General features: G+C 37.4%; 1 protein-coding gene across 1 annotated transcript; it reads left to right on the top strand.

The window, feature by feature from the left end:
- The first annotated feature begins 4943 nt into the window (after positions 1 to 4943).
- LOC132561658 (1,25-dihydroxyvitamin D(3) 24-hydroxylase, mitochondrial-like) lies at positions 4944 to 22305 on the top strand. The gene is made up of 11 exons (XM_060226359.1): positions 4944 to 5033; positions 9493 to 9963; positions 13650 to 13840; positions 15184 to 15383; positions 15977 to 16177; positions 16409 to 16593; positions 17873 to 18039; positions 18165 to 18243; positions 18692 to 18851; positions 19112 to 19155; positions 19335 to 22305. Exons 2-11 carry the CDS (start codon positions 9613 to 9615, stop codon positions 19437 to 19439), a joined length of 1683 nt encoding a protein of 560 aa, XP_060082342.1. The 5' UTR covers positions 4944 to 5033; positions 9493 to 9612; the 3' UTR covers positions 19440 to 22305.
- Positions 22306 to 26340: the final 4035 nt, after the last annotated feature.

Here is a 26340-nt window from a genome sequence, read left to right as displayed (position 1 = left end):
TAACATTTTTACGCATAAACTAATTCAGAAAGCCTCACCTGTTTAGAGTAATTAATAATATGCCGTTAATTACGGTCGGCGTAAACAACATTTGTCACTACTGCCTGTTGTTGGGCGTCCCGAGGAATGTTTTGGTTATCATTGCATAAACAAACTTCTGTGGAATGTGTTCTTCTGTTGGACACATCTGATTTACATTATTTCACCGCACATTTGGAATTTTCTTCTCGGTCTTTAATATGTCTTCATTTGCAAAAGTCCCTGTATTTATTTTCTGTTGCGGTGTTTTATTGTGTTTTTATACTGTTGGGACTGATATGTCTGTTTAACGGGCTCGTTTATTCCTCCACTGTGGCCAAGTGAATCCAAGACACGCCGTAATGGCGAACTAGTTCTACAAGTTCAAATGTACTATAACATTTTATTGGTCACCACCTAGAAAAAAACAACGGGAGAATGTGGTCCTGTGGGAACGTTTTGACACAGTTAGTTGGGCTCATTGCCTGACAGAGTGTGTGTATCATCACAACTTGTTATCTAAATCTGTTATTATTATGGGGCCAACGGCTAACAAATACCACCTAATGTACCGGAGCGAGGCGTCAATGGGTTGTGACGTCATGTGATCGCGTTCCACCGGTGAGGTGATTGAGGACACATTCTAGGAAGTAGCTCCTCGGTCAGAGAAAAACAACACCATTTTTGTAGATAGTACGCCAGTTGTTTTATGTGTATATCGTGTTGTGCAATACATGAATACTACACAGATATAGGACGGTCGGAATTCCATTGTTTTTCTGTTCCGACACTGTCTTCCGAACCACCCATCTCCATTGCTAAACTACACAACATAGCTGGACATCTACGCATATATGTGTTTGGTATGGGATATATTGACCGAATACAAACAGTTGGCCCCAAACTGGGCCTGCACACTTCGCGTTGTCGACAAGAAACATTACTGTTGCATACACTTTGAATACATGTCAATCACACGAGACTAGAGAGCATTTGTTTAGAAACTCGGGCTTCTACCGACCTTCATGGCGATCTGAACAACAGCATCATATGTATCAGCTGTATACTATATCATTAAAAAAATTAATTTCTTATGGTTATGTTTGAAATGTATGCAATGTTGTGAGAGTAGAATTGTCTCAGAAAGCAGCGGGAAGCAGTGCGACAAGCATCTCCAAAAAGTGCTGACATGCGAAAAAGTATATACATATATCTGACCCTTTTCTAACATTTTGCCAAAATCAGAACTAATTTTATTTACTTTTAAGCCTCCTTTCGACAGTATATATTAAAATGGTGAACCGAGTCAATAAAAACTAAAACCCCAGCATATCACCGGGCAACCCTTCAGGTAATAGGTAATAGAGCGTTTCTCAACGGAAGTGTGATAGCGACTATAAAAACTTACCCATATTCTTAATTAACCCGCATCTCTGGAAATCTTTGTGTTTTAAAGTTATCCGTCAACTGTTACCGCGATAATCGGGACATACCCTTAGATGCCAAATTAGGTGGCCCATACATGTACCATAGGAAGAGAAAGCAGACCAATTACTCTCTTGAAAGATAAAAAAAAAGATCACTGCAAGAAAGTTGAAATCATTACGGTTATCTTTTGTTTTTCATGGGTCTCCATGTTTCATCGACATTGAGTTTTTATTCAGTTTCACTGTTTTATCTACAGTCTATTTCTTCTTCACTTTGCTTCAGATTCGCTTTTCATGAGGTCTGTAAGAGTGAAGTTCACGACCAACTACTTTTTACATCCTGCTTTCTTTGAAAAAAAAAATGCTTATAACGAGAAATTGAAGGCGTTCCGTTCAATTTGGAATAACCCATCGGTAATTTGTGAACCATGACAAACTCGTTATTCATGAGCAAATGTCCAGAATTGATTAAGAATATATTAAGACTTCTTGAAATGTATTATCAAATGATTTTGTTTTTGAATGTCATAAAATTAACCCGGGATGACTAGAACTGAGAATGGTATTAAGACACTTGGACAGATGTTTCTTTGAGCAATTAGCCGAACAAGTAACAGCATGCTAATGATACAGATCCTTGTGGAGTCAAGCACCAAGTCATGTGATGCAGTACAATATATACTGACAGTCGTACACTATATAGCAGTAGTGATACAGCATATACCTGCAGTCGTATACTTTATAGCAGTAGTGAAACAGTATATACTGGCAGTCGTACACTTTATAGCAGTAGTGAAACAGTATATACTGACAGCCTAACACTATATAGCAGTACTGATACAGCATATACCTGCAGTCGTATAATTTATAGCAGTAGTTAAACAGTACATACTGGCAGTCGTACACTTTATAGCAGTAGTGAAACAGTATATACTGGCAGTCGTACACTATATAGCAGTAGTGATACAGAATATACCGACAGTAGAACACTATATAGCAGTAGTGATACAGCATATACTGACAGTCGTATACTTAATAGCAGTAGTGAAACAGTATATACTGGCAGTCGTACACTATATAGCAGTACTGATACAGCATATACCTGCAGTCGTGTACTTTATAGCAGTAGTGAAACAGTATATACTGACAGTCGTACACTATATAGCAGTAGTGATACAGTATATACTGAGAGTCGTACACTATATAGCAGTAGTGAAACAGTATATACTGACAGCCTAACACTATATAGCAGTAGTGATACAGTATATACTGACAGTCGTACACAATATAGCAGTAGTGATACAGTATATACTGACAGCCGTACACTACATAGCAGTAGTGAAATAGTATATACTAACAGTTTTACACTATATAGCAGTAGTGATACAGCATATACTGGCAGTCGTATACTTTATAGCAGTAGTGAAACAGTATATGCTGGCAGTCGTACACTTTATAGCAGTAGTGAAACAGTATATACTGGAAGTCGTACACTATATAGCAGTAATGATACAGTATATACTGACAGTCGTACACAATATAGCAGTAGTGATACAGTATATACCGACAGTCGTACACTATATAGCAGTAGTGATACAGTAAATACTGACAGTCGTACACTTTATAGCATTAGTGAAACAGTATATACTAACAGTTTTACACTGTATAGCAGTAGTGATACAGCATATACTGGCAGTCGTATTCTTTATAGCAGTAGTGAAACAGTATATACTGACAGTCGTACACAATATAGCAGTAGTGATACAGTATATACCGACAGTCGTACACTATATAGCAGTAGTGATACAGTATATACCGACAGTCGTACACTTTATAGCAGTAGTGAAACAGTATATACCGAGAGTCGTACTCTATATAGCAGTAGTGATACAGTATATACTGACAGCCGTACACAATATAGCAGTAGTGAAACAGTATATACTGACAGCCGTACACTATATAGCAGTAATGATACAGTATATACTGACAGCCGTACACTACATAGCAGTAGTGATACAGTATATACTGACAGCCGTACACAATATAGCAGTAGTGATACGGTTTATACTGACAGTCATACACTATATAGCAGTAGTGAAACAGTATATACCGACAGTCATACACTATATAGCAGTAGTGATACAGTATATACCGACAGTCATACACTATATAGCAGTAGTGATACAGCATATACTGGCAGTCGTATACTTTATAGCAGTAGTGAAACAGTATATACTGACAGTCGTACACTATATAGCAGTAGTGATACTGTATATACTGACAGCTGTACACTATATAGCTGTAGTGATACAGTGTATACTGACAGTCGTACACTATATAGCAGTAGTGATACAGTATATATTGACAGTCGTATACTATATAGCAGTAGTGATACAGTATATACTGACAGCTGTACACTACATAGCAGTAGTGATACAGTATATACTGACAGTTATACACTATATAGCAGTAATGATACAGTATATACCGACAGTCATACACTATATAGCAGTAGTGATACAGCATATACTGGCAGTCGTATACTTTATAGCAGTAGTGATACTGTATATACTGACAGCTGTACACTATATAGCTGTAGTGATACAGTATATACCGACAGTCGTACACTATATAGCAGTAGTGATACAGTATATACTGACAGCCGTACACAATATAGCAGTAGTGATACAGTATATACTGACAGCCGTACACTATATAGCAGTAGTGATACAGTTTATACTGACAGTCATACACTATATAGCAGTAGTGATACAGTATATACCGACAGTCGTACACAATATAGCAGTAGTGATATAGTTAATACTGACAGTCGTACACAATATAGCAGTAGTGATATAGTTAATACTGACAGTCGTACACAATATAGCAGTAGTGATACAGTATATACTGACAGCCGTACACTATATAGCAGTAGTGATACAGTATATTTATATGTTGAATGTTTTACTCTAATCCTATCCGCGTCACCAATTAAACTCTATTTCTTGCACTTAATCTCCATATACCGCCGCAGATTTCCAAACCCGGTAGAGTTAGCCCTAATTAACACCGAGTCCATAGGAGGCTGAGATGCTTAATGTAAATAGTATAAAGTATACACCGGTATTCGTATGATCAGACCGTGCTTGTGTAATACTATACATAGTCTGCCACTCATGTTGTTGGTATCAAAGACAGCATGTACAAGTATTTATAAATTACGTACGTGTTGTAGGTATGTATATCTCATGAATATTAAACAACCAATTATAACCAAATGGGTTGTGATTTTTCCAATATGAATTAAGTAAGTGGTTGATTATGGGCGGCCGTAGAGAGCTGTTGTGAATGGACCTTTTACTGTCCACCAATGATATGGCAGGGACTATAAATAGGATAGTAGTGTCTTTGCGTACATTTAATCTTGTGAATGCAACGTATACACACGAGTAGTATAAATACCACAAGTGTAGTGCTGCTTGTTCCGTGGATTACTGCCTGGCCTAACACACTGCAATTCACGGCTATTTATTAATTGGGAATTACAAATTTTCACTTTAAGGATTCCTAGGGTGCAGAAAAGGCCAGGTAAGCCATATTCCATGTTTAATATATTTGTATTTTCATGTTATTTCTTATTACTCAGAAAAAAATACGAAATATTTGATTTTAACGAAAAAATGGAAATTTCTGTTATTACTTTGAGAAGGATTGTCACTAAAAAGAGAAACATATTCTATTTGTTAAATTGAGCGCGTGAGGTTGAATAAAGTTCCCTAGGATACAGCGTTTGAGAGAGGTACTGGACAGAATATTGTGTCATTTTAGCTGGAAAACTGGGTAGAATATTTTAGACACTTGCGTCGGATAAAATGTTGGACAGGATGTTTTAGACAAACCACTGGACAGGACATTTACATCGGATAGCGAGCCATACAGTGTATTTAAGACATGTTAAATAGAGCGCTGGGTGGGATGGTTTTAGACGAATTTGTCAGAGAGAGCGCTGTACAGGATATTTAGAAACTTAGATCGAATAGAGTGTATGACAGGAAATTTTAGACACTTATGTCGGACGGATAGCACACTTACAAATATTTGCATCGGATAGCGCACTTGTCATAATATTTGAGATACGTACGTCAAAAAGGGTGCAAAGCAGGTTATTTCAGACACTTGCGTCGGACAGCGCGCTGAAAAGGAAACTTTTGAGACGTGTCAGTAAAAGCGCTTTACCTATCATATTGTCGGATAAAGTCATGGACAAAATTTTTTAGAATCTTAAGACGATGGATAAAGCGCTAGACAGCATATTGTAGACACCTACGTAAAATGGAGCAGCTGGCAGGATATTTTAGACACTGACATAGTATATTGCAGACACTTACATCGGATAGAGCGCTCGATAGTATATTGTAGACTCTTACATCGGATAAAGCGCTCGATAGTATATTGTAGACACTTACATCGGATAGAGCGCTCGATAGTATATTGTAGACACTTACAACGGATAGAGCGCTCGATAGTATATTGTAGACACTTACATCGGATAGAGCGCTCGATAGTATATAGTAGACACTTACATCGGATAGAGCGCTCGATAGTATATTGTAGACACTTACATCGGATAAAGCTCTCAATAGTATATTATAGACACTTACATCGGATAGAGCGCTCGATAGTATATTGTAGACACTTACATCGGATAAAGCGCTCGATAGTATATTGTAGACACTTACATCGGATAGAGCGCTCGATAGTATATTGTAGACGCTTACATCGGATAAAGCGCTCGATAGCATATTATAGACACTTACATCGGATAGAGCGCTCGATAGTATATTGTAGACACTTACATCGGATAGAGCGCTCGATAGTATATTGTAGACGCTTACATCGGATAAAGCGCTCAATAGTATATTATAGACACTTACATCGGATAGAGCGCTCGATAGTATATTGTAGACACTTACATCGGATAAAGCGCTCAATAGTATATTATAGACACTTACATCGGATAGAGCGCTCGATAGTATATTGTAGACACTTACATCGGATAAAGCGCTCAATAGTATATTATAGACACTTACATCGGATAGAGCGCTCGACATGGTATCATAGACAATTCTGATACGACTGTAGGATTTATGATTGGCGAGTTTATCTGGTGCAGTCAAAAACAAGGTTAATAGCTTGTTATATAGCTTAAAGTAAACCCCTGTCCCGTTATATACATACTGGAAAGTCTGCGGGAATCAATACTTATCAATATTTTACAACCGAATCGGGAATTACTGGCCGAGTTGTTCTGATTTACGAGCTAAAAATACAGCATAAATTGTCACATATAAGCAGTGATTGGTGTAAGTTACCGACATTATTACCATGTTATATCCATGTACGTATAAGTCCGTTGCTTCTGTTAAAAAACAACAACAATAGGTTAAGCGTGGCTGCTAAGGTTTTCACGATACAATGTTTGTAAGTTAGACAAATATTTGTAATTGTTGATGCAAGCTGCTCAAACGTATTGATTCTCATAGAAAAGCTATTTAGATGTGCAGGTTAAGCCTGGGTAAACACCTGCTTTATACATGTATATATTTACATTTATACACACATGCGGTCACACCACAAAGTGTACGGTTTTGCGGTTTCGACTAAGCTGGTAGAAATGACTTTTTAACTGGTCCACCTTGTTGATTTACGATAGGGTAAAACCACAAACGAGAAAACAGAATGAGGGTCTGAAGTGTTCGTGGAAAAATCTTTCTGTGTCGTTCAGAATATAGCCGTTAACTCGTAGGTGTTTTAATGATATATGCACAAATTACTGTGAAATTTCTAGGCTGATAGTGATGGCTAAGATACGCGAGCCCAGTCCTCGGGATCACCAAGTGCAGATCGGCTCTGACGCTCGGTGGCCAGCGTAGCAAACAGATTAATGTTGTAAGCGATTTACACAGTTTAAACAGGTAAACAGTTTAGATCTAAATCCACTTTCACAGATTAGGATCAGTTAAGAAATGTTTTTATGTGTTTAGAAAGACTAGGGGTAGGCTACTGCTACGGAGAATCGATGGACAGTTTGCTGGAATACATTAAAAACACGACTACAATACAGTATCGAGTGTTAACAGAGGCGATAATTTTGGACATGGATACTGAAAATGCTCCATTCTTGTATGGATCTACCTTATTTTGTACCTGTTCTACAGGGTCAATAAACTTACTCTCCCAACCAAACCTTTAATAGCAAAGCCATTAGTTTAGAAGTAAGTCATTACGTTCCTTGACCTTTCTATTTTAAGTCGATATTTCCATAAATGTATATATACTTGGATACTGTGTCTTCATATTATACAAAGCATACACCAAACTTAATTCTCACCTGTTGTATCTCGAGCCGCCCAAAGTTGCCCAATATGGTTCTATTGACCTCTGTTTTAGGTGGGTGCAGAATTAGAAATTTAAGTATAGTATTAGTTTTATACACGGAAGGGCGTCAACGAATAAGTGCAATGTTGGTTTATCAGACTAAAAAGTCTCAGCAACATCACCAGTTCATTCAGAAAAGAAACACAATGCAAGCACAGAGCAAAGCGTTTTGTTTGAACACACTAACGATTAAAAAATAGTTTATATGGCCGTATGAAACAAAATATACATTTATTTTAGCGCAGATGCTTACATGGATCAAAATGCCTGAATATGATTTAATTCAAATTTATTTTTCAATTGGAGGTAAAACTTTTAAATATTTCATGTCTTATCAAAATAATCTTATATATGTTTGCCAATTACAAGCTATTTTTGTTAAGCTTGTGAACGGTACCGCAATTGGCACATCCATGAAAAAACAACAGACCACTTTCTAAAAATCAGACGCTAGAATAGAGGAAAATAGATGAAGTTTGAATGACGCATCACCATAAGGAAAGAGGGGGTTAGTTACGGAGTGTGAACAATTTATCGTAGGAAAAGTACGTGTGTAGGAGATTCAATGGCAAAGCTTTAGCATTCCACAGGTCGCTCAGCTAATTGAATTGAAATAGAGACTAGGGTGCTTTAAACATGAAAGACGAAGTTGAGACTAGGAAGTAAGGTAAGGCGCAATGGCTCAGGCTTGAATGTATGTTCCGATCTGATACTGAACAGTAAAACAGTCTAGAAACACAGTTAACAGTTTATTATAGATTCCATATTAATGCATTTTGTTGTATTATTCTAAAACCATACTTCAATGTTATATGTTGCCTTATACCAAAGCAGTAATGTGCGCGTTACATTTTCAAACTTTAAAAAAAATCTATCTTACCAATATAATATCCGGGTTAAATTCATGTATGATGAGAATGTTTTCTTCGACGCCATCAATTACCGAGAATTTGGGGGCAATCCCGTCACTCTTATCAATTTCATATATCTTTTTTATAAAATGGCAAACATTGTTCTAACCGCTCTGATTCAATTAGTTTCAAAATATTGTTATGAAAGTCTGCATTAAAAACCAGTCTTATTTAATCGACACATCCTATTAGAAAACCAATGCTAAAAGCCGCTGTGTTATTGGGTATACTTTCTACGATAAGTCTAAATAGACATTACAATATGTAACATAATTCTCATCAAAGTAAATTGAAACATTTCATCGTATATTCATGCAAGCAGTAGATTTCGAAATCCGATGAGCTGTTCACTCAGTTGATACGAGTGTAGATATACCCGAATCGTGGGCTTTTCGTGTAGCGACGTAGACAGGGACACCGGTGATTCGCGGGCTGTGTTTACGGTACAATTGTACCAGTGTGACCTTATTTAAAGCGAATCCACAGGGCAGTGAGCAGAAGGCAGCTAGCGCCTGACTCGTTCTGACGTCGCGTTTTCTACCACTGCTATAGTATACAGGGAGATTTAATATTTATATATACACACACTTACTCAACTATGCAATGACATCGGAGTTGAGTGGTATAAAGGGGGACTATGTCTATTAGTAAGCGACATACGGCCACGCGTTCTAAGCAGTGTTTCTTTCTGATTACAGTGATATGAAGAGAAGAGGATATGTGCTAGTCATATCAAAATAAACTTGAAGAGTTTGGAGCAATACCTCATTGGATGTAATAAAAATTATTTTAATTTAATTTATTAAAATTCACGAACTATGGCAGAATCTGCAATACGGCAAGTGGCTAAAGGTGTTGGACGGACAGTGACCAAGTCAAGTGTCCGGAGGGGTTTAGTGAGCACTACTGACAGTCGAACCGAAGATGCGGTCAAAACGGTCAAGACTGGAGTATCGGACAATCATCGCCATCATCTTAAACGGCAGTCGCCAATTGTTGGCAGTTATCGCCACCAAACAACACTGGCTGCTACAACGACAGAGTTCCTTGATGCCGAAAGTGATGTGAAAACCATGCAGGATTTACCTGGCCCGAAGGGGCTGCCAGTGCTGGGCACGGCGTACGAATACTTTAGGACGGGCAACCGAGGGCAGATGCACAAGGTTCAGGTAAGTGAAAAGCTAGGTTTATTTATATCAGACCTATGTTTTATTGGCATTGTATAACCGTTAGATCTTTAGTTGAATCCATTAACCTAAAAATGTTATAAGCTTAAGGTCCAACTAGCGAATAATCTTTTTTCATGATTATTATATAAAACTACCAGAAGTGAAAGGATATAATAGTTTGTAATCAAAAGACAAAGAAATGACACACATTCCTAGTGCATTGAAATGAGATATCGCTATCCCATACCAGGAAGGGTCTTTTCCTTCCGTATGATGTAGAACCTATTACTATTTCGGTGTAAACGCCAGTAGGTAAGTGATGCCAGTGGCTTTCCTACTTTATGAACTACAGCATACTTTATACTTGGTAAGTAAAAGGAATGCTAGAAAGGAATGCATGGTTTTGTTTATGAGCACACCACCTGTTTGCCCTATCATTCCCGCTACTCTACACACCCCGTGTGCCAAATTTATTGTCTGCCTAACAATTGATTGAATCCTTCACCCCGGCGAGGCAGATATCTTGTTTAGTTATTAGCATCAAGGAGCCTACTATTTTGTTTGTAAAATATGGCTGTTGGTACCACAATATGTCCACGTTCATTCAAAACGTATACCATATGCAAACAAACGATAAAAACAGCGACAGAAGCTTTTCAATACTAGGTTTTGCACACAGTAAACTGAAGGCAAATAACAAGCATAAGACGTAACAGACAAAAGAATTATTGATGCGGCTGTAAAACGAAAGTTGCAACAGATATATGCAAGTCATTGTTACGCCACACCGCGGGGCACTGTACTAAGATACTTTATGAAGTCTAAAATAACATTTGTAGTGGTATCTGATGGTACTGTCTACAACAATCTGAGGTGTGTGCGGTACGTTGTTTTTAGTGACCAGGTGTAAGGAAAGATTATCTGAGTTTACGTCAAGGTGTATGGGGAGGTTCGTACAATTGTACCGAACGTGTTCGTTTATCCCTATCTATTTATCTGTACACGTGGGAGGGTTTTCTCTTTACATACGCACGATTTTCCTTGTGGGGGTTGAAAGAATTTCGCTTGATGATCATGGAATGCTGCTCCAGTGAGGTGAAGCTCGTACGCTTTTACAGGTAGCAACATTTTCACGTTAAAACACCCGCGTGTTATAAGGCCCATTACCTGTACAGTAGATATAAAAGAGGAATTGAAGCTTTAGGCCCAGCTGGCCATATTGTGTAATGGTTACGAAACTGGTAATCATAAAGACATTTTTCTCGTTCGTCAGGGATTACAAAATATAAATAATGTTATATAGAAATGGAACATGTCTGTTTACCAATGTTGAATTAATGTATACCGGCAGGTATAGACTGTCGCTTCTTTTGACAAAAACGACAAATACCTGTCCGAGTCCATGTATCTCTAAAACGCGCTAATGGAAAGATGAGAAGCTATAATTTTTGAAAAGGTGTCAAGGCTGCAAAGGAAGGGTGTCAAACACGCACTTTGACATTCCGTTCATTCTTTGTATAAACTAGTCACGATGTGGTCAGCGTGGTTGTAGGATCTGTCAGCAGAGAGCTTAAAACATCTTTTCTGTGGATATGATTAGGCGAGCTACTTGATGGTACTGTTGTGTATTCTACCTCTATATGTACATGCTAGGTATCCAGCTGTACCTGGTAATGGACTAACGACTACGAGGTAATGGATAGGAACACCAAGTGATGCTGTGACAGGAATCAATAACATTAACATATCGGCAGGGTGTATGCATTAGGTCAACTGTCATCTGAACAGACACGCCGTCCAGGTGTCACTAAGGCAATGAAAAAACAGCTGATGAGTTTTATCCGCAGCGCTACATTTCCTTCGTGCGATGTATCGGGTTTCAAGCAACACAACGTGTTTCACGAGCCTGTGATTTTCGAAGTTATTATGTGTTATGCAGTAGTACGTTAAAAAGTATTTTCAATGTTGTGTATAACAGAAATCATATATTTATTCAAGATAAATATTTTCATACACTCCAGCCACTGACCTTCTCTGATCCCTTCAGTACGGCCCAATACAACATCGTCAGTGTAAAGACGCATAGCATTAGGTATGACAACTAATAACCCATTTTATCGTTAACTTAATTCATATGTTGAAAATTATACAGGACATCATGCCAAATAATACACTGAAAGAGGCTTTTGATATCTTACTACTTAAACTTTGTTGAAATGTTGTTCATCCCAGCGTTCTGTATTCAGGGTGTCTACGAAAGCATGACGTAAGCTTAAGTTGGTATGAACAGCTTGATAATAGGAGATTCTCAGGATAGTTCATAATGTACAATCAGGTCGCTTACGCTTGTATCGGAGTACAACTGCGATTATGATCAGAAATAGCATTAAGAGGAAGGGTAGAATATGTATGAAGTGCCGATATGTTCATGTAATTCTAATTGTCGTTACGGTTTTTATTTGGTGGTTTAAAGCTAAGTTTGATATGAAAAAGGATTTTATCAAATAGAAAAGGTAGCTGTTTGGTCGAGTATAATACCAGTGAGATTTGTTACCTGGCTTGTGTAATGCAGTCTGTACAAAGAGGTAGTTTTCAACACAGATGTTTTGTAAAAATTTCCCTGTTCATCCAGAAAGGCTGGACAATCCCCGCGATCTTTAATTTGCTTTATCACTGGGTAAACGACCGGGATTCATGTTAACCTATAGAGAAAAATCGTCTGAATGAAAACAGTTTTTACTACGAGAATGACAAGTATTTGATGTGTCTGTTAAATAGATGTTCACTAGTTATAGAACACGTTAGCCTGGAGGTAGGTTATATTGTACACAAGTGGCATGGCGGATTTATAATGACGCTGCTTTACACATGAGTAAATAAGAGTGTCGCCCGAGCCGTGAATGGATGGCAGTGGTCTTTGTAAGGGATAATGAGTTGTCCCTCCAGCGCTTGTCCTCCACTGTGAGGTAATTAGGTCCCCGATGTGACCTGTGCGTCATTGTCAGTGCAATTCACGGGTAACAATACAATAAATAGACACTTCTAGTCAGTCGCTTCCCAGGAAACCAATCCCTACAAAAAACAAACTAACCAGCATCTCTTCTAGAGGGTAGTGACCAGTCTAGTACTTCATCTGGCGAGTTTCAGTAATATTGCCACGTGAAACATTTATGTCTTCTTGTCAATTTCAACTAAAGCAATACTTTCAGCCTTGTTGACTGCTATCTATGTAGTTACAAGATGTTTATGAATCAAGAACAACAAGAAAAAACAACGATTATCAATGACATAATGATAATCTTAACTCAAATTCAATAAGATTAAGGGGAAAATATGAACAAAAGAAAATTTTACATGAAAGCCCCCTGAACATGTACAAGGAAAAAGATACCATGATTTCTGGAAGATTAAGCGTCTTCTGCTTGATAGTCAACACCCGCCACGTAAATCTTTGACATTTCAAAAAAGTATTGTCACGTTTTCAAATGAGAACAAGGTAAACAACGGAACCAACTGGCAAACTAACGAGCATAAAACACATGCATGTGTTACAGCTGTGGTGGCATATTGCTCGTCTTTGTCGCCCCTATTCTGTTTAGCGCGCTTGTAATCGTATCAATAGCTAATTCTACATCTAACTTTATTTTTAAAATTTAAATATTTAAGTTATCTTTTATTACTTTCAGACAAATTTTCACAAAAAGTACGGAAAGTATTTCAAAGAAAAATTGGGACCAGTGTGGAACGTTTCGATCGCAGATCCGCGCCTTGTAGAGGAGATCAGTAGAAAGGAGACAAAGTTACCCCTCCGCCCGCCGTACGAGTCATGGGTCCTCTACAAGAAAATGCGTGGCCAGAAAGCCGGGATTTTGTCCGGGTAAGTTTCCTTGGTTCAGGATTAAATCTTTTGTCCTAAGGTAAAGCTTGTTGAATGACCAATAGACACTAAATATTTCGTACATTCGCCTTTGGGCTCTGTCCCTTAGACGAAACGCATCATTTCTTGCTAAAAAATAATAACTCGTTGGGACTATTTTTCTTTAATGTGGTATTACTATATATTCGGCATTAGTTCCACATTCTCACCAGGACGCTTACATGAATCTATCGCAGCCTCCCACAAATACTCGTACTCATTACCTGCACGTACCCGTATACAGAAGGAGGCCGTCTTTAAATGACCATGACTGTTGAAAGGACGTTAAAAACCAAAGCAAATTATTTCCATTACCATCCGAAAAAAAATCATCATCTACCATAAGTATATCATGTCAAACTGTCGTTCACTTAGCTCGTTCTTTTTAAATCAGTTCTTGTTGCGTCCTTAAATATAATACGAATACTTTAGAGATGTGTTAATGTAATTCCTGTTAAGAAAAAAGATATGTAAATGTCAGACGATATTACGTTTACCTTACTGATGTCAAGTATTATATTGATTTTGATATGCAAAGTATGCTTTCCTGCTACCAACAGATGACGCATTTCACCCTGAAAAACCAGGGGTTTCTAGTATAGAACGTGCAAGCATTGTAGGAGCGTAATATTTCAATGAATGATTACCGAATGATGTTTACAAACCTTACACAATGACATTGTCGGATAAGTGATAAGTTGTACAAAGACAAAATCATATCAGATTAACTCAGTACGAAGGCCATGATATATACTTAGCTTTGATTTCTATTTCCATGTGTATTTATAGTAACGATATTCTTCTTAACGTGCATGTAATAAAATGTGATTGACACTGCTGAGAGCCGAGTAAATAATTTTGGAGTTGTTTCTGTGACACAGCTGTCTGCTTTATTTGAGGTGTATATGTTCAGCACTTACCTTGTAGGCCAGGGGATCTGGCAGGTGAACGGGTACGCAGTCATCAAGTGCACGTCATCACCCACACCGCCAACTACTTCACGTTCTCAGAACAGAAGAATGACTATTAATTACAGAAGGGAATCTAGACTATCTTGTTCTAATTAATAGAATACCACCTTGCCACAAAGACATTTTAACACTTACAGAATTTTGAAGAACGGTGCCAACGTGGTTAACAGGACATAATATTCCTTGTAGCTTTTAAGTATGTATACCGTGAAGATTTGTAATGAGTATAGTAGGTTGTACTGTAAGAATGTGGAACAAAGCTATCTAGAAAATCCACAATTTGCTGTAACTGGTTTGAGAAAATGTTGATCATGTTTATTATTTGTTGTCTAGGATCGGAGAAGAATGGAAAACTGCAAGAAGCGTATTGTCACAGCGGATGTTGAAACCAAAAGTTGTATCTGAATACACTGGAGTGATGAACGAGGTCTCAGATTCGTTCATGGACAGGTTACGTCTACTTCGAGACACTGGTGACCAGCAAGGTGTTGTCCCAGACCTAGTGAATGAGCTCAACAAATGGTCAACTGAAAGTATGTTGATATTTAAACATAATGTCAGCAAAACCAAAACTCTGTGTAAAAACCACACAATTTTCTGACTATAGTGTACAATGTAAATAAGATTATAGTACAAACCGAAAAATTGGTTGATTCCGTTCAATGTCATATACTACGTATGTCAGTGCTAGTGTGCCCATACTGGTCTTGGTCTGACGAAAGTGACCGTATAGTCATCGAAACGTCACACTCTTATTTTCTCCTGGTTGTGATAGAAGGAGTTCTAATCTATTTTAGATAAACCATGGATTACAAAATACAAGATGCTTATTTACATCATAAATCACTTCACTGTAATCAAACATTTTACAAAAAACACGATCGAATTCCACCTTTTGATACAAATGTAGAATTAGGAAGTTAGAAAAGAAGAGACTGATAATGAAACAAATACATTTGATATCATCTGATTAATTAAAAGATTATTTTGAAAGTGTATGAAATATTTCATGACGCACATTATTGCGTATAAATCTTGTAATCTGATATATTTATCAATCAATCGACGAAAAGTGAATTGATTAAGAAAAAAACGACCATCTAATTATACTTGTTTTATTTTGCAGCCATCGCAGCAGTACTTCTAGAAAAGAGACTGGGTTTTTACGACAAAAATGTGCCTGCGGATGCGCAGGAATTTATCGACTCTGTGAAAAGTATGTTTTTAACTGGTCATCAGCTGATGGTGTTTGCCAATGTGCACAAGGCGCTTGGGACAAAAGTGTGGCGGGAGCACGTGAGATCAATGGACTCCATATACAGGATAGGTGAGCATCTCAATGTTCTTTTATTTGAATGTTCAACTAAGTTTTCCTTCGTGTAGAGACATGATAAACATCTTTAATCTTATGTCTAGATTGTATTATTTATTGGAATCGTTCTCTGAGATAGGGACGGTCTGTTTCCAATAAAGCATTTTTAATTGATGAAATCCTAATTAATACAACTATTTTATCCAATCATTGTCGATAATTATAATGTTTTATTATTATTTTTAGCTGAGAATCTTATTGATGAGAAATTGAATGAGACCAAACGACTAGCTGATTTAAGTGCTGAAGAGTTTGAATCGGCTACTTCAAAAGGATCGGCATTTTTAGACTACCTCTTTGCAAGTAAAAGGTTCTCCCTACAAGACATTAAAGTAAACACAACGGAGCTCCTCCTTGGTGCTGTCGATACGGTACATATCAAATTGTATTACTTGGTAGCTTTAATTTATTTGTATATTTTTATAGCTTGATTATAAAATCATTGTACTACGTCAGGAGAACTGATGACGTTGTAAGAAAAAGAAACAGCGTTTTCTTGAAAGCTCTGAAAATCACACACATATCTAAATGTAACGTTAACAATGTCATTTCATTTTACTTGTCAGTCTTGCTACTTGGCATACCCACTCAATTGTTTTACATCTAGAGAAGGCATCACCAATTTTTGAAATTATAATGATGCTAATTTTTTTATGAATATACTTTAATCACTTTCATATCACTGTTTAGACATAGGACTTGTAAAGAGAGAATAGTTATGTAGTCGGACAGATCAAAACAACACGATATCGTATTAATCACGCCCCTGAGCACAAAAAACACATGTACATCTATTAAGGATCACTTCAACGGGGCTCCACTACACGAGATAAGGTTTGCAAATAACGCAGCCTTTCTGCTAGTCTTTCATTGTATCTGATAAAGCCATTCGATGAAATTAATCGTTCTGCTCAGAACCAATAACATCTTTATGACCAGAGGTAAATTCATCTTCCTTCACACCTATCTATACAAGGCTCACCTTAATTTGCATCAAATGAAACAACAGCATTTGGTTTGGGGCCCGTGTAGAATTGGCGGGCGGGTATCGACTTACCGATAGGATCTTGATAGGAGTTGAGCGTCCTACAGGCATGCCTATCCAAATGTTACCCTCATCACGATCTTTAGAACAACATAGAAATACATCTCATGAGGTAGTTTCCTTGGGTGGTCGAATGGAAATCAAGAATGACGATTGTTTAAAGCTGATTAATATAAAGTTTAGAAATGTATGTTGCAGAAGAGGTATTCCCAGCTGGGATTGCGTGTACTGCCAACGCTTTCCATTCCAAATATCTGTTTCACAATCAGAGTATTTTTTATATATATAAATAAGAAAAACCACACCAAGAACTAATTTGGCTGAATGGATATGCGCACTATGATAGGATACATTAAATTCGCACGAGCTATCTCCTCTTCGCTCTATCGCTAGCCCGATCGTCATGCCGTTGGATGTAGTGAAACATGAGCTACTGCGGCTTTTAATCGCCATTTACCACATAATTAAGATAGCTTATACGTTGTTGAAACTAAATTGACCGGAAGAGGTATTGTAAATATAAGCAACCGAGTGTATATTGTGAATGAAATGAAGTATTTAAGAAATGTAGTAAATTAAATGTCGTTACTCTTTTTTGGTTGTAGGCAGCCAACGCACTGGGTTTTGCAATGTGCCTTCTTGCTCAGAATCCACGCGTGCAAGAAAAATTTTACCAAGAGGTGCAAGAGCAATATGGAAAAGGAAAACATGTACATTATCACGATTTGCAGGAAGCCAGTTACGTCAAAGCTATCGTGAAAGAAACTTTAAGGTTTGTGTATACTAAATAAATAGTTTCTTGAAATAAATTTATTCCTCTTCAACAATAGTTTCCTTAAAACGGTTCTCAAATCTACATAAATATATATTTATCAAATACACATTGATATGTTGCAGAATCTACCCTGTCCTTCCGATAAACGCCCGGGTATTGACGGAAGACACCGTCATTGGTAACCATATGATTCCGAAAGGGGTAAGTAATACTGAGAATATCTGTTATAATCGCTGACACATTCCTTTTGTACTGGCGTTTTACAGTGAATTGTTCGGTAACCGAAGTTTAAATCACGTGTCCTATAGAATGATGAAGACTATGAGGAAATGTTTTACTTTATTCCATATGATATCGTTGTGTTATTTTCATTGTACGGTATGACAGTTGGTGCTCTTTAGTAAAGTAGATTTTATCTCAGTTTCTTATTGTTTGTTATTTTCGTTTATAAAGCAGAGTTAACTTATCGCTGCCACTCACGGAAAATCTAGATTTATTAACTTTATTATTCCATCAACTGATCCTGTCTGAATGTTTCCTTCATGCAAATAGCGTACACATTACCGGTGATGTGAGTTTGAATCATGATTTGATTAACAAAAACAGTTGACAGAAATTAAGTCTGATTTTGATGTTAACCTTTTTGTAGACTTGTATACTCTTCAACAACTATACCATGTACCATGACGAGTCTTACTTCCCGGACCATGATGAGTTCCGGCCAGAGAGATGGATCCGCAAGGGCCATCATAAGGAATGGGACCCATTTACTACCGTTGTCTTTGGTTTTGGAGCACGAAGTTGTCTTGGTAGGTTATTTAATGGTGCAGTATTCATTACTTGTACATGGGTGTCCTTGAGTTACTGTAAACATTTTTATTTATTCTTCAGTTTTCATTACATTGTTATACACTTGTCATCGCGAAAAGTTATTCGAGAAAATTAATACGACTTTCTCTTGGTATTTGTAATCTATGATTAGACCTCTGCTAGAAATGGTAGACTAAAACAATAATTTATATAAGACTATATTAGAGCTATATTCATAAAATGTTTTGGGCTTTTTCAGGCAGGCGTGTAGCAGAACAGGAATTATACATAGGGCTTATGAAAGTAAGTATGCAAGTGATGCCTTTGTGTTATCACAAATATTTTATATCAATTAGTAATGAAATACTCGGATCAGAGATAAAGCTAATGTGCGCGTAGTTTCTGCTATCATATGGTATGTATTGAAATGTATTTTAGATATCTTGATGTCTTGGTAACGCATCAACTTCTTGCTGTTTCAGCTCACACAGAATTTCTGGCTTGAGCCAACAGGGAGTCCATTGGAACCAACCCTACGGACGGTATTGACACAAAAGGAGATCCCAGTCAGTTTCATCGACCGATAGAAAGGTGATTAGAGACACTGATTGCCACAGAGGTGTGCGTCTGCTGCCTGAAGGGAAAAACACCTGCAAAAGACGGGTGGACTCGACTGTGCTCGCCATTCGTGCTGTTAACATATTGTGAATGATTATAAACTAAATGAATTGTCAAGACATTACGGATGCTATATATTACCAGAGAATATCAATGTTCAATGACAATTTAATGGACAGTTACAGACACCTACTGTAACAAATGGGAACTCCATATGCCTAAAAGCATTACTCTACTTTACATTCGTTGATAAGGTTTGGCAGCCAGTTTTCGGTTTTGTCCTTCTGCAGGAACAATCATCTGATGTCCAGAATGGTGCGAAGGTATTCAAGGCCGCTCTACACGATTCTTTGACGCTGATAACGTTATTATACTTGCGTCTTGATGGATATTTAAATGGATTCTGTCATTCCCATCTTCCGTGCCGTTCTCTTTTCGCCCCTTCCACAAAAGAGAATTTGGTGATGGAAGGGCACATGGTACCTCATCAGCAAGTGTACCGACCAAGACATTTGCGAGTTTCACACTTAGCTTCTTGCTGGTGGCAGCCAGTCGGTGAAGAGTTTCAACAACGGTGATACTGAAAGTGTCCTGTTATAAAGAGCCGTTTGTAATGGCCAAGAATGTGTTATTTTCGTAAGGAGAGACATATGCTTGAACATTTCGGGTTTGACGGGTGAAATAGTTCTAGATGGACTAGAACTAATCTCTATATATGTATTTCATTACAATGTAACGTCATTGCTTTATCGTGTTTTTTGATTATGTTCACCTATTCTTGACACATCAGGAAATTTCGAGAAAAGTTCAGATCAAGTATGATACGACGTTGTCTGATTAAGTTACCGGTTACTGCTTAATAATAAGTCCCATTTATATGAACGCAGGGTAGTATCATTGAAATGTTTGTGTTCGGAAAGCCTCCAGGCATATCACGACTGTCCTAATGCCGCCATGTTGTGCCTCTACTGCGGACTGAACACGGGTATCATGGAAACAAATCATCAAACATATCTGTCTGATCATGTAGCATGCATATTTGTGTTTGTCTAGGCACGTTGTGATTAAATCAGCAATGCAAATGTAGTTGAGTGTGATTCCATTGCCTCTAAATAGGTGCCAGGGTATGTGTTGAGTTGTGGATGGAACTAGATAAGAGAGCATCATGTGGTGTGTTTAATGGTATGTAAATTTGTCTTCGAAAATGTTCGTGACGTGATGTTATATGTAAATAGGTGTGAGAGTTTGTTACATTATGTTTTGCTATGTAACTGAGGATGGTATGCTTTAAAACAGGTATGAAATTTTTTTTCTGTGGTGATATATATAAATGTTGGAAAATGTTGATGGTGTGATCATATATAGAAAGGAGTGAGCCTTTGTCCATGGTGTTATGACATAAATACATGTGCACGTATGTCCGTGTTATTATGACGTAAATACATGTGCGCGTATGTTCGTTGTGTTATTCCGTAAATACATGTGAGCGCATGTTCGTGTTGTTATGAAATAACTATATGTGCGCGTATGTTCATGGTGTTATTATGTATAATACAAGTGGGCGTTTGTTCGTGGTTTTATGACAAATATATGTGAGCGTATGTTCACGGTGTTATGACATAAACGCACGTGAACGTATGTTCACGGTGTTATGACATAAACGCACGTGAGCGTATGATCACGGTGTTATGACATAAAATATGTGAGCGTATGTTCACGGTGTTATGACATAAACGCACGTGAGCGTATGTTCACGGTGTTATGACATAAACGCACGTGAGCGTATGTTCACGGTATTATGATATGTTTAAAGGTGTGTCTATAGTGTTGCGTGGCGTTAGGATAATTATGTACATAGACTGAGAGAACATAGACTATTCAGTATTGTGTTGTGATGTGTAAATACCTGTCCTATATTTATTGACATGATATTCATCTCATTCAAGTAGTTGTTGAGGTATTTCGAATTATTTATTTTGCAGCAAATCATAACGATAAACATCTTGAGACGTCGACGCATCCGTCAATAACAGTGGTCTATGTTTTTGAAACGATGTTTTCACATTCGGAAACTATATTATATATGAAAAGAAATTTAATCGCCATTAATTTAATACATATAAACATGGTCATGTAACTTAACTATAAGGAATGGTATCTTTTAAAAAGGTGTAAATATGTCTTTAAGCTTCTCCTATAAATTTCATGCAATAAAAATTAAATAATGCCTTTATTCAGCTGTTACTGGGATATAACCCGAAACTTAGGAATGTGTAGCGTCTACAAGTGAAATGTGATGCCTTCTTTTTGACGGTTTGTATTTTATACATTTTCAATGAGTTGGAATGATATATAAACCCATTCAAATGCACATTTCAGCTGGAAGTAGGCCGTGATATTTGCTGGTGGTATTTTACCTGACGGCCTAGTTATTACTCTGAAACTAGAAACCTCGTTTAATTTACGTTCGGTACAGTTTTTTTCTAATAATTTCATATCTTAGCCATTTTTCGAAATCCAGAACATTTTTGCGACTCATTATCAATACGAAATTATCTATAGGGAATATGGCCTGTAAGTTGTAGTACTAATTATTATAACGTGGGCTATTATTGTTACTCAGAGGAAGCATCACAAGAACACTTGAAATCGTTATCATTTGAATCCTGGTTTAAACAAATTTGTTATTCCTTGCTCATGCCGAGAGGTTATTTGTTGTATCTGATTGTTGGCATAAAAATAATATGGAAAGATGTCACTCATGTAAAAGAGAGGAGGTTGCTGAGGACACATCAGTGACTCGCGTAATTGTTGAATAAAATAAATGAAAGTTTATATTGATCGTTTGTGTGATACTTTTTGCATACAAATGGGCTGATCGTTCAGCCACGTCTTAGTTGTTTGTCGGGCAATATTTTTTCCTCTCGCTGACACACGATCGCGAGACAGCCAGCACATGCACAACCCTCACCACCTGAGTTTTTACTGATCTCAGCGTATAGGTTTAACTGCGTTATAGGTAGTATGCGTGAAATACGGTTGATAATGCTTACCATTTATTGTCACTTTCCGGAAAGAAAATACCATTATGTCATCATAATAATAATCCAAAGTCAAATTCAATAACATTAGAGGAAAATATGAAGAAAAGAAAAACTTACACGGAGACTCCTGAAAAAGTACAAGAAGAATAAGACCAGGTGTTCCGGAAGAGTAAGCAACTTCTCCTTCATCGACGTCAAACGCCATGTTAATTTTGCTCAATCCTAGTTAGCAATGGCACGTTCTCAAACGAAAACAAGGTATACAGCAACGTAACCAACAGGCAAACTAACGAGCAGCAAACCTGTCCAGTTTCATATCAAAGAAAGGAAGAAGGCTAACTAAAGACTAGAAATGATGCGCTATCAAGGAAAGATCGAATTATATCTTTCGTCGCCTCTTACGATCATGCAACGTGAATATCAGATAAAATTGTTACCTACAGGGCAGCAGTACTTGCTTTTTTATATGTTTGATTGTTTAGTGTGCCTGGTCGTTTTACGCTTTTGATGCTGCTTGATTCATGGTCGGTTAATGCTGTTAGCAGCTCTGGTCGTTTAATGATGTTAGCAGGTCTGGTCGTTTAATGCTGTTAGCAGGTCTGGTCGTTTAATGCTGTTAGCAGGTCTAGACGTTTAATGCTTTTAGCAGGTATGGTCGTTTAATGTTGTTAGTGTGTCTCGTCGTTTAATGCTGTTACGAGGTCTGGTCATGTAATGCTGCTAGTAAGTCTGGTCGTTTAATGCTGTTAGCAGCTCTGGTCGTTTAATGATGTTAGCAGGTCTGGTCGTTTAATGCTGTTAGCAGGTCTGGTCGTTTAATGCTGTTAGCAGGTCTAGACGTTTAATGCTTTTAGCAGGTATGGTCGTTTAATGTTGTTAGTGTGTCTCGTCGTTTAATGCTGTTACGAGGTCTGGTCATGTAATGCTGCTAGTAAGTCTGGTCGTTTAATGTTGTTAGCAGGTCTGGTCGTTTAATGCTGTTAGCAGATCTGGTCATGTAATGCTGTTAGCAGTTCTGGTCGTTTAATGCTGTTAGCAGGTCTGGTCGTTTAATGCTGTTAGCAGGTCTAGACGTTTAATGCTTTTAGCAGGTATGGTCGTTTAATGTTGTTAGTGTGTCTCGTCGTTTAATGCTGTTACGAGGTCTGGTCATGTAATGCTGCTAGTAAGTCTGGTCGTTTAATGTTGTTAGCAGGTCTGGTCGTTTAATGTTGTTAGCAGATCTGGTCATGTAATGCTGTTAGCAGGTCTGGTCATGTAATGCTGTTAGCAGTTCTGGTCGTTTAATGTTGTTAGCAGGTCTGGTCGTTTAATGCTGTTAGCAGGTCTGGTCGTTTAATGCTGTTAGCAGGTCTAGACGTTTAATGTTTTTAGCAGGTATGGTCGTTTAATGTTGTTAGTGTGTCTCGTCGTTTAATGCTGTTACGAGGTCTGGTCATGTAATGCTGCTAGTAAGTCTGGTCGTTTAATGTTGTTAGCAGGTCTGGTCGTTTAATGCTGTTAGCAGTTCTGGTCGTTTAATGCTGTTAGCAGGTCTAGACGTTTAATGCTTTTAGCAGGTATGGTCGTTTAATGTTGTTAGTGTGTCTCGTCGTTTAATGCTGTTACGAGGTCTGGTCATGTAATGCTGCTAGTAAGTCTGGTCGTTTAATGTTGTTAGCAGGTCTGGTCGTTTAATGTTGTTAGCAGATCTGGTCATGTAATGCTGTTAGCAGGTCTGGTCATGTAATGCTGTTAGCAGTTCTGGTCGTTTAATGTTGTTAGCAGGTCTGGTCGTTTAATGCTGTTAGCAGGTCTGGTCGTTTAATGCTGTTAGCAGGTCTAGACGTTTAATGTTTTTAGCAGGTATGGTCGTTTAATGTTGTTAGTGTGTCTCGTCGTTTAATGCTGTTACGAGGTCTGGTCATGTAATGCTGCTAGTAAGTCTGGTCGTTTAATGTTGTTAGCAGGTCTGGTCGTTTAATGCTGTTAGCAGATCTGGTCATGTAATGCTGTGAGCAGGTCTGGTCATGTAATGCTGTTAGCAGTTCTGGTCGTTTAATGTTGTTAGCAGGTCTGGTCTTTTCGTTGTTACTAGTTAAAATCTCAGTTTTGAAGGTGTCGTCCTGGATCTTATACTCTTATACGTATATTAGTTTTGTCTGACAGAATCCGACGAATATTTGACAGAATTTTTCATTAAATGTAGGCTTAAGATTACAATATGTTCCATATTTTTATATTATTGTATACAAAAGTCTTGATCTTTCCACGCAGATTAGAAGACAAAAGGAAACGAAAATAAAAAAGACAAAATATTAATTACAGTTACTGCTGTAACATATGAAAGCATACGCGGGCACATAATTTAAGTACGTTCGACATCGCATGCCATAGACGAACCAGAAGACGCTTACTTCTCCGACACACTCTGTCCTATTGTCCTTGTACTTTTATACGAGTCTCCGCGTGACTCTTCTTTTGTTTATGTTTTCCCTTGTTTTTATTGAATTTGTCTTTGGATTAGGATTATTAAATATGGATGGTTTTCATAGCTTCATGAAATAAAAGGAAATATCTTGTTAATTTTTTTGGAGCGAATTAGGGTTGTTGAACAAACAGGAGCATTTATGTTAAGAAAATGTTTGAGCAAGTTGTGAATATTCAGAATCGAACACTCAGGAAAAGAGGAAAGAGTAATGCAATAAGAATTATTTTGCACGTGAAAAGATAGAACACACTTGTAACAATCAACATTTACATGTTCACATAGTCTCTAGATGAAGGTTACTTTACCTCGTGTTTGTATTCACCGATACTGATGCATTACGGTAAGGCTCGCGAAGTGTGTACGATCTTGTCACAACTTATGAGGGCAGTAAAAGCACGATCGTACATAAGCGTAATTCAAATGTCTTTAAAAAGACCATGTAATACATCTGTCTGTAATGTAACACGGCATAAATGAAAAATTATAAATTTGTTAACTTGAAATGAGACTATTTTTGTAATTGTTAAAGTTGTCAGTGACGTCCACGTGATGACGATAGTTCCGCTATATTATGGCGGTTCAATTAAACCTGTTGCTGTTCTAACGATATATACAAGGTAATTTGGTTTTGTTTTGTTTTGTTTTTTTTTTTTATTTATCATTAAGGAAAAATTGTCCCAGAACTATCTTACTTAATATTACCATATATGGGGTCAAACTCCTTACATTCAGTTTTAAATGTTTAATGAAGACATGGGGTTATCAAATATAGATATAAATATGTAAGAGTTGTTATTTCTGTATGTTCATCGTGGTGTATTAACATTATGACGACATATTTTACTCACGCACATCAAGCACTATATTGTAACCTCGATGTAAAAACCCTGATGCAGATACAGAACAAAATCCTGAAATGACGTCACGGAACATCAGAAAACATGGATATATCGTGTCTGGACGGAAAGAAAAGACATACAAATTATCGATGACACGGAGAGACAGCAACGAAAAGACAACACAGAAAGATAAGATACACAGATAAAAGTTATTGTTTACACCGAAAGACAGAAGCAGAGAGACAACACAAAAGGATATATGTTATTTTCTACACGGATAAAATACACAAATACAAGCTATTGTTGACATGGAGAGACAACACACAAGGATAAACATTGTTGTCTACACGGAAAGATGAAATGCACAAATACAACTTATTGTTGACTCGGAAAGATTGCAAAATGCATCACACAAGGATATGATTCTTTATAATTATAATTTATAATAAAATATTTTACTTACTGTTGACAAGGAAATGCATCACACAAGAAATATGATTCTTTATACTTATTATTC

Source organism: Ylistrum balloti, unplaced genomic scaffold (assembly GCF_031769215.1).
Source record: "Ylistrum balloti isolate Yb309-2 unplaced genomic scaffold, AGI_CSIRO_Ybal_v1 Utg371260, whole genome shotgun sequence".
Lineage (NCBI taxonomy): Eukaryota > Metazoa > Mollusca > Bivalvia > Pectinida > Pectinidae > Ylistrum > Ylistrum balloti.
This window is presented reverse-complemented; position numbering and strand designations above follow the sequence as displayed.

Bases quoted from the DNA above. Each gene is read 5' to 3' on its own strand.
- LOC132561658 (XM_060226359.1), top strand. From the start codon at position 9,613: ATGGCAGAATCTGCAATACGGCAAGTGGCTAAAGGTGTTGGACGGACA. The intron at 16,594-17,872 runs GTACATATCAAA...TTTTGGTTGTAG, and splicing joins TCCTTGGTGCTGTCGATACG to GCAGCCAACGCACTGGGTTT. The intron at 18,244-18,691 runs GTAAGTAATACT...ACCTTTTTGTAG, and splicing joins ACCATATGATTCCGAAAGGG to ACTTGTATACTCTTCAACAA.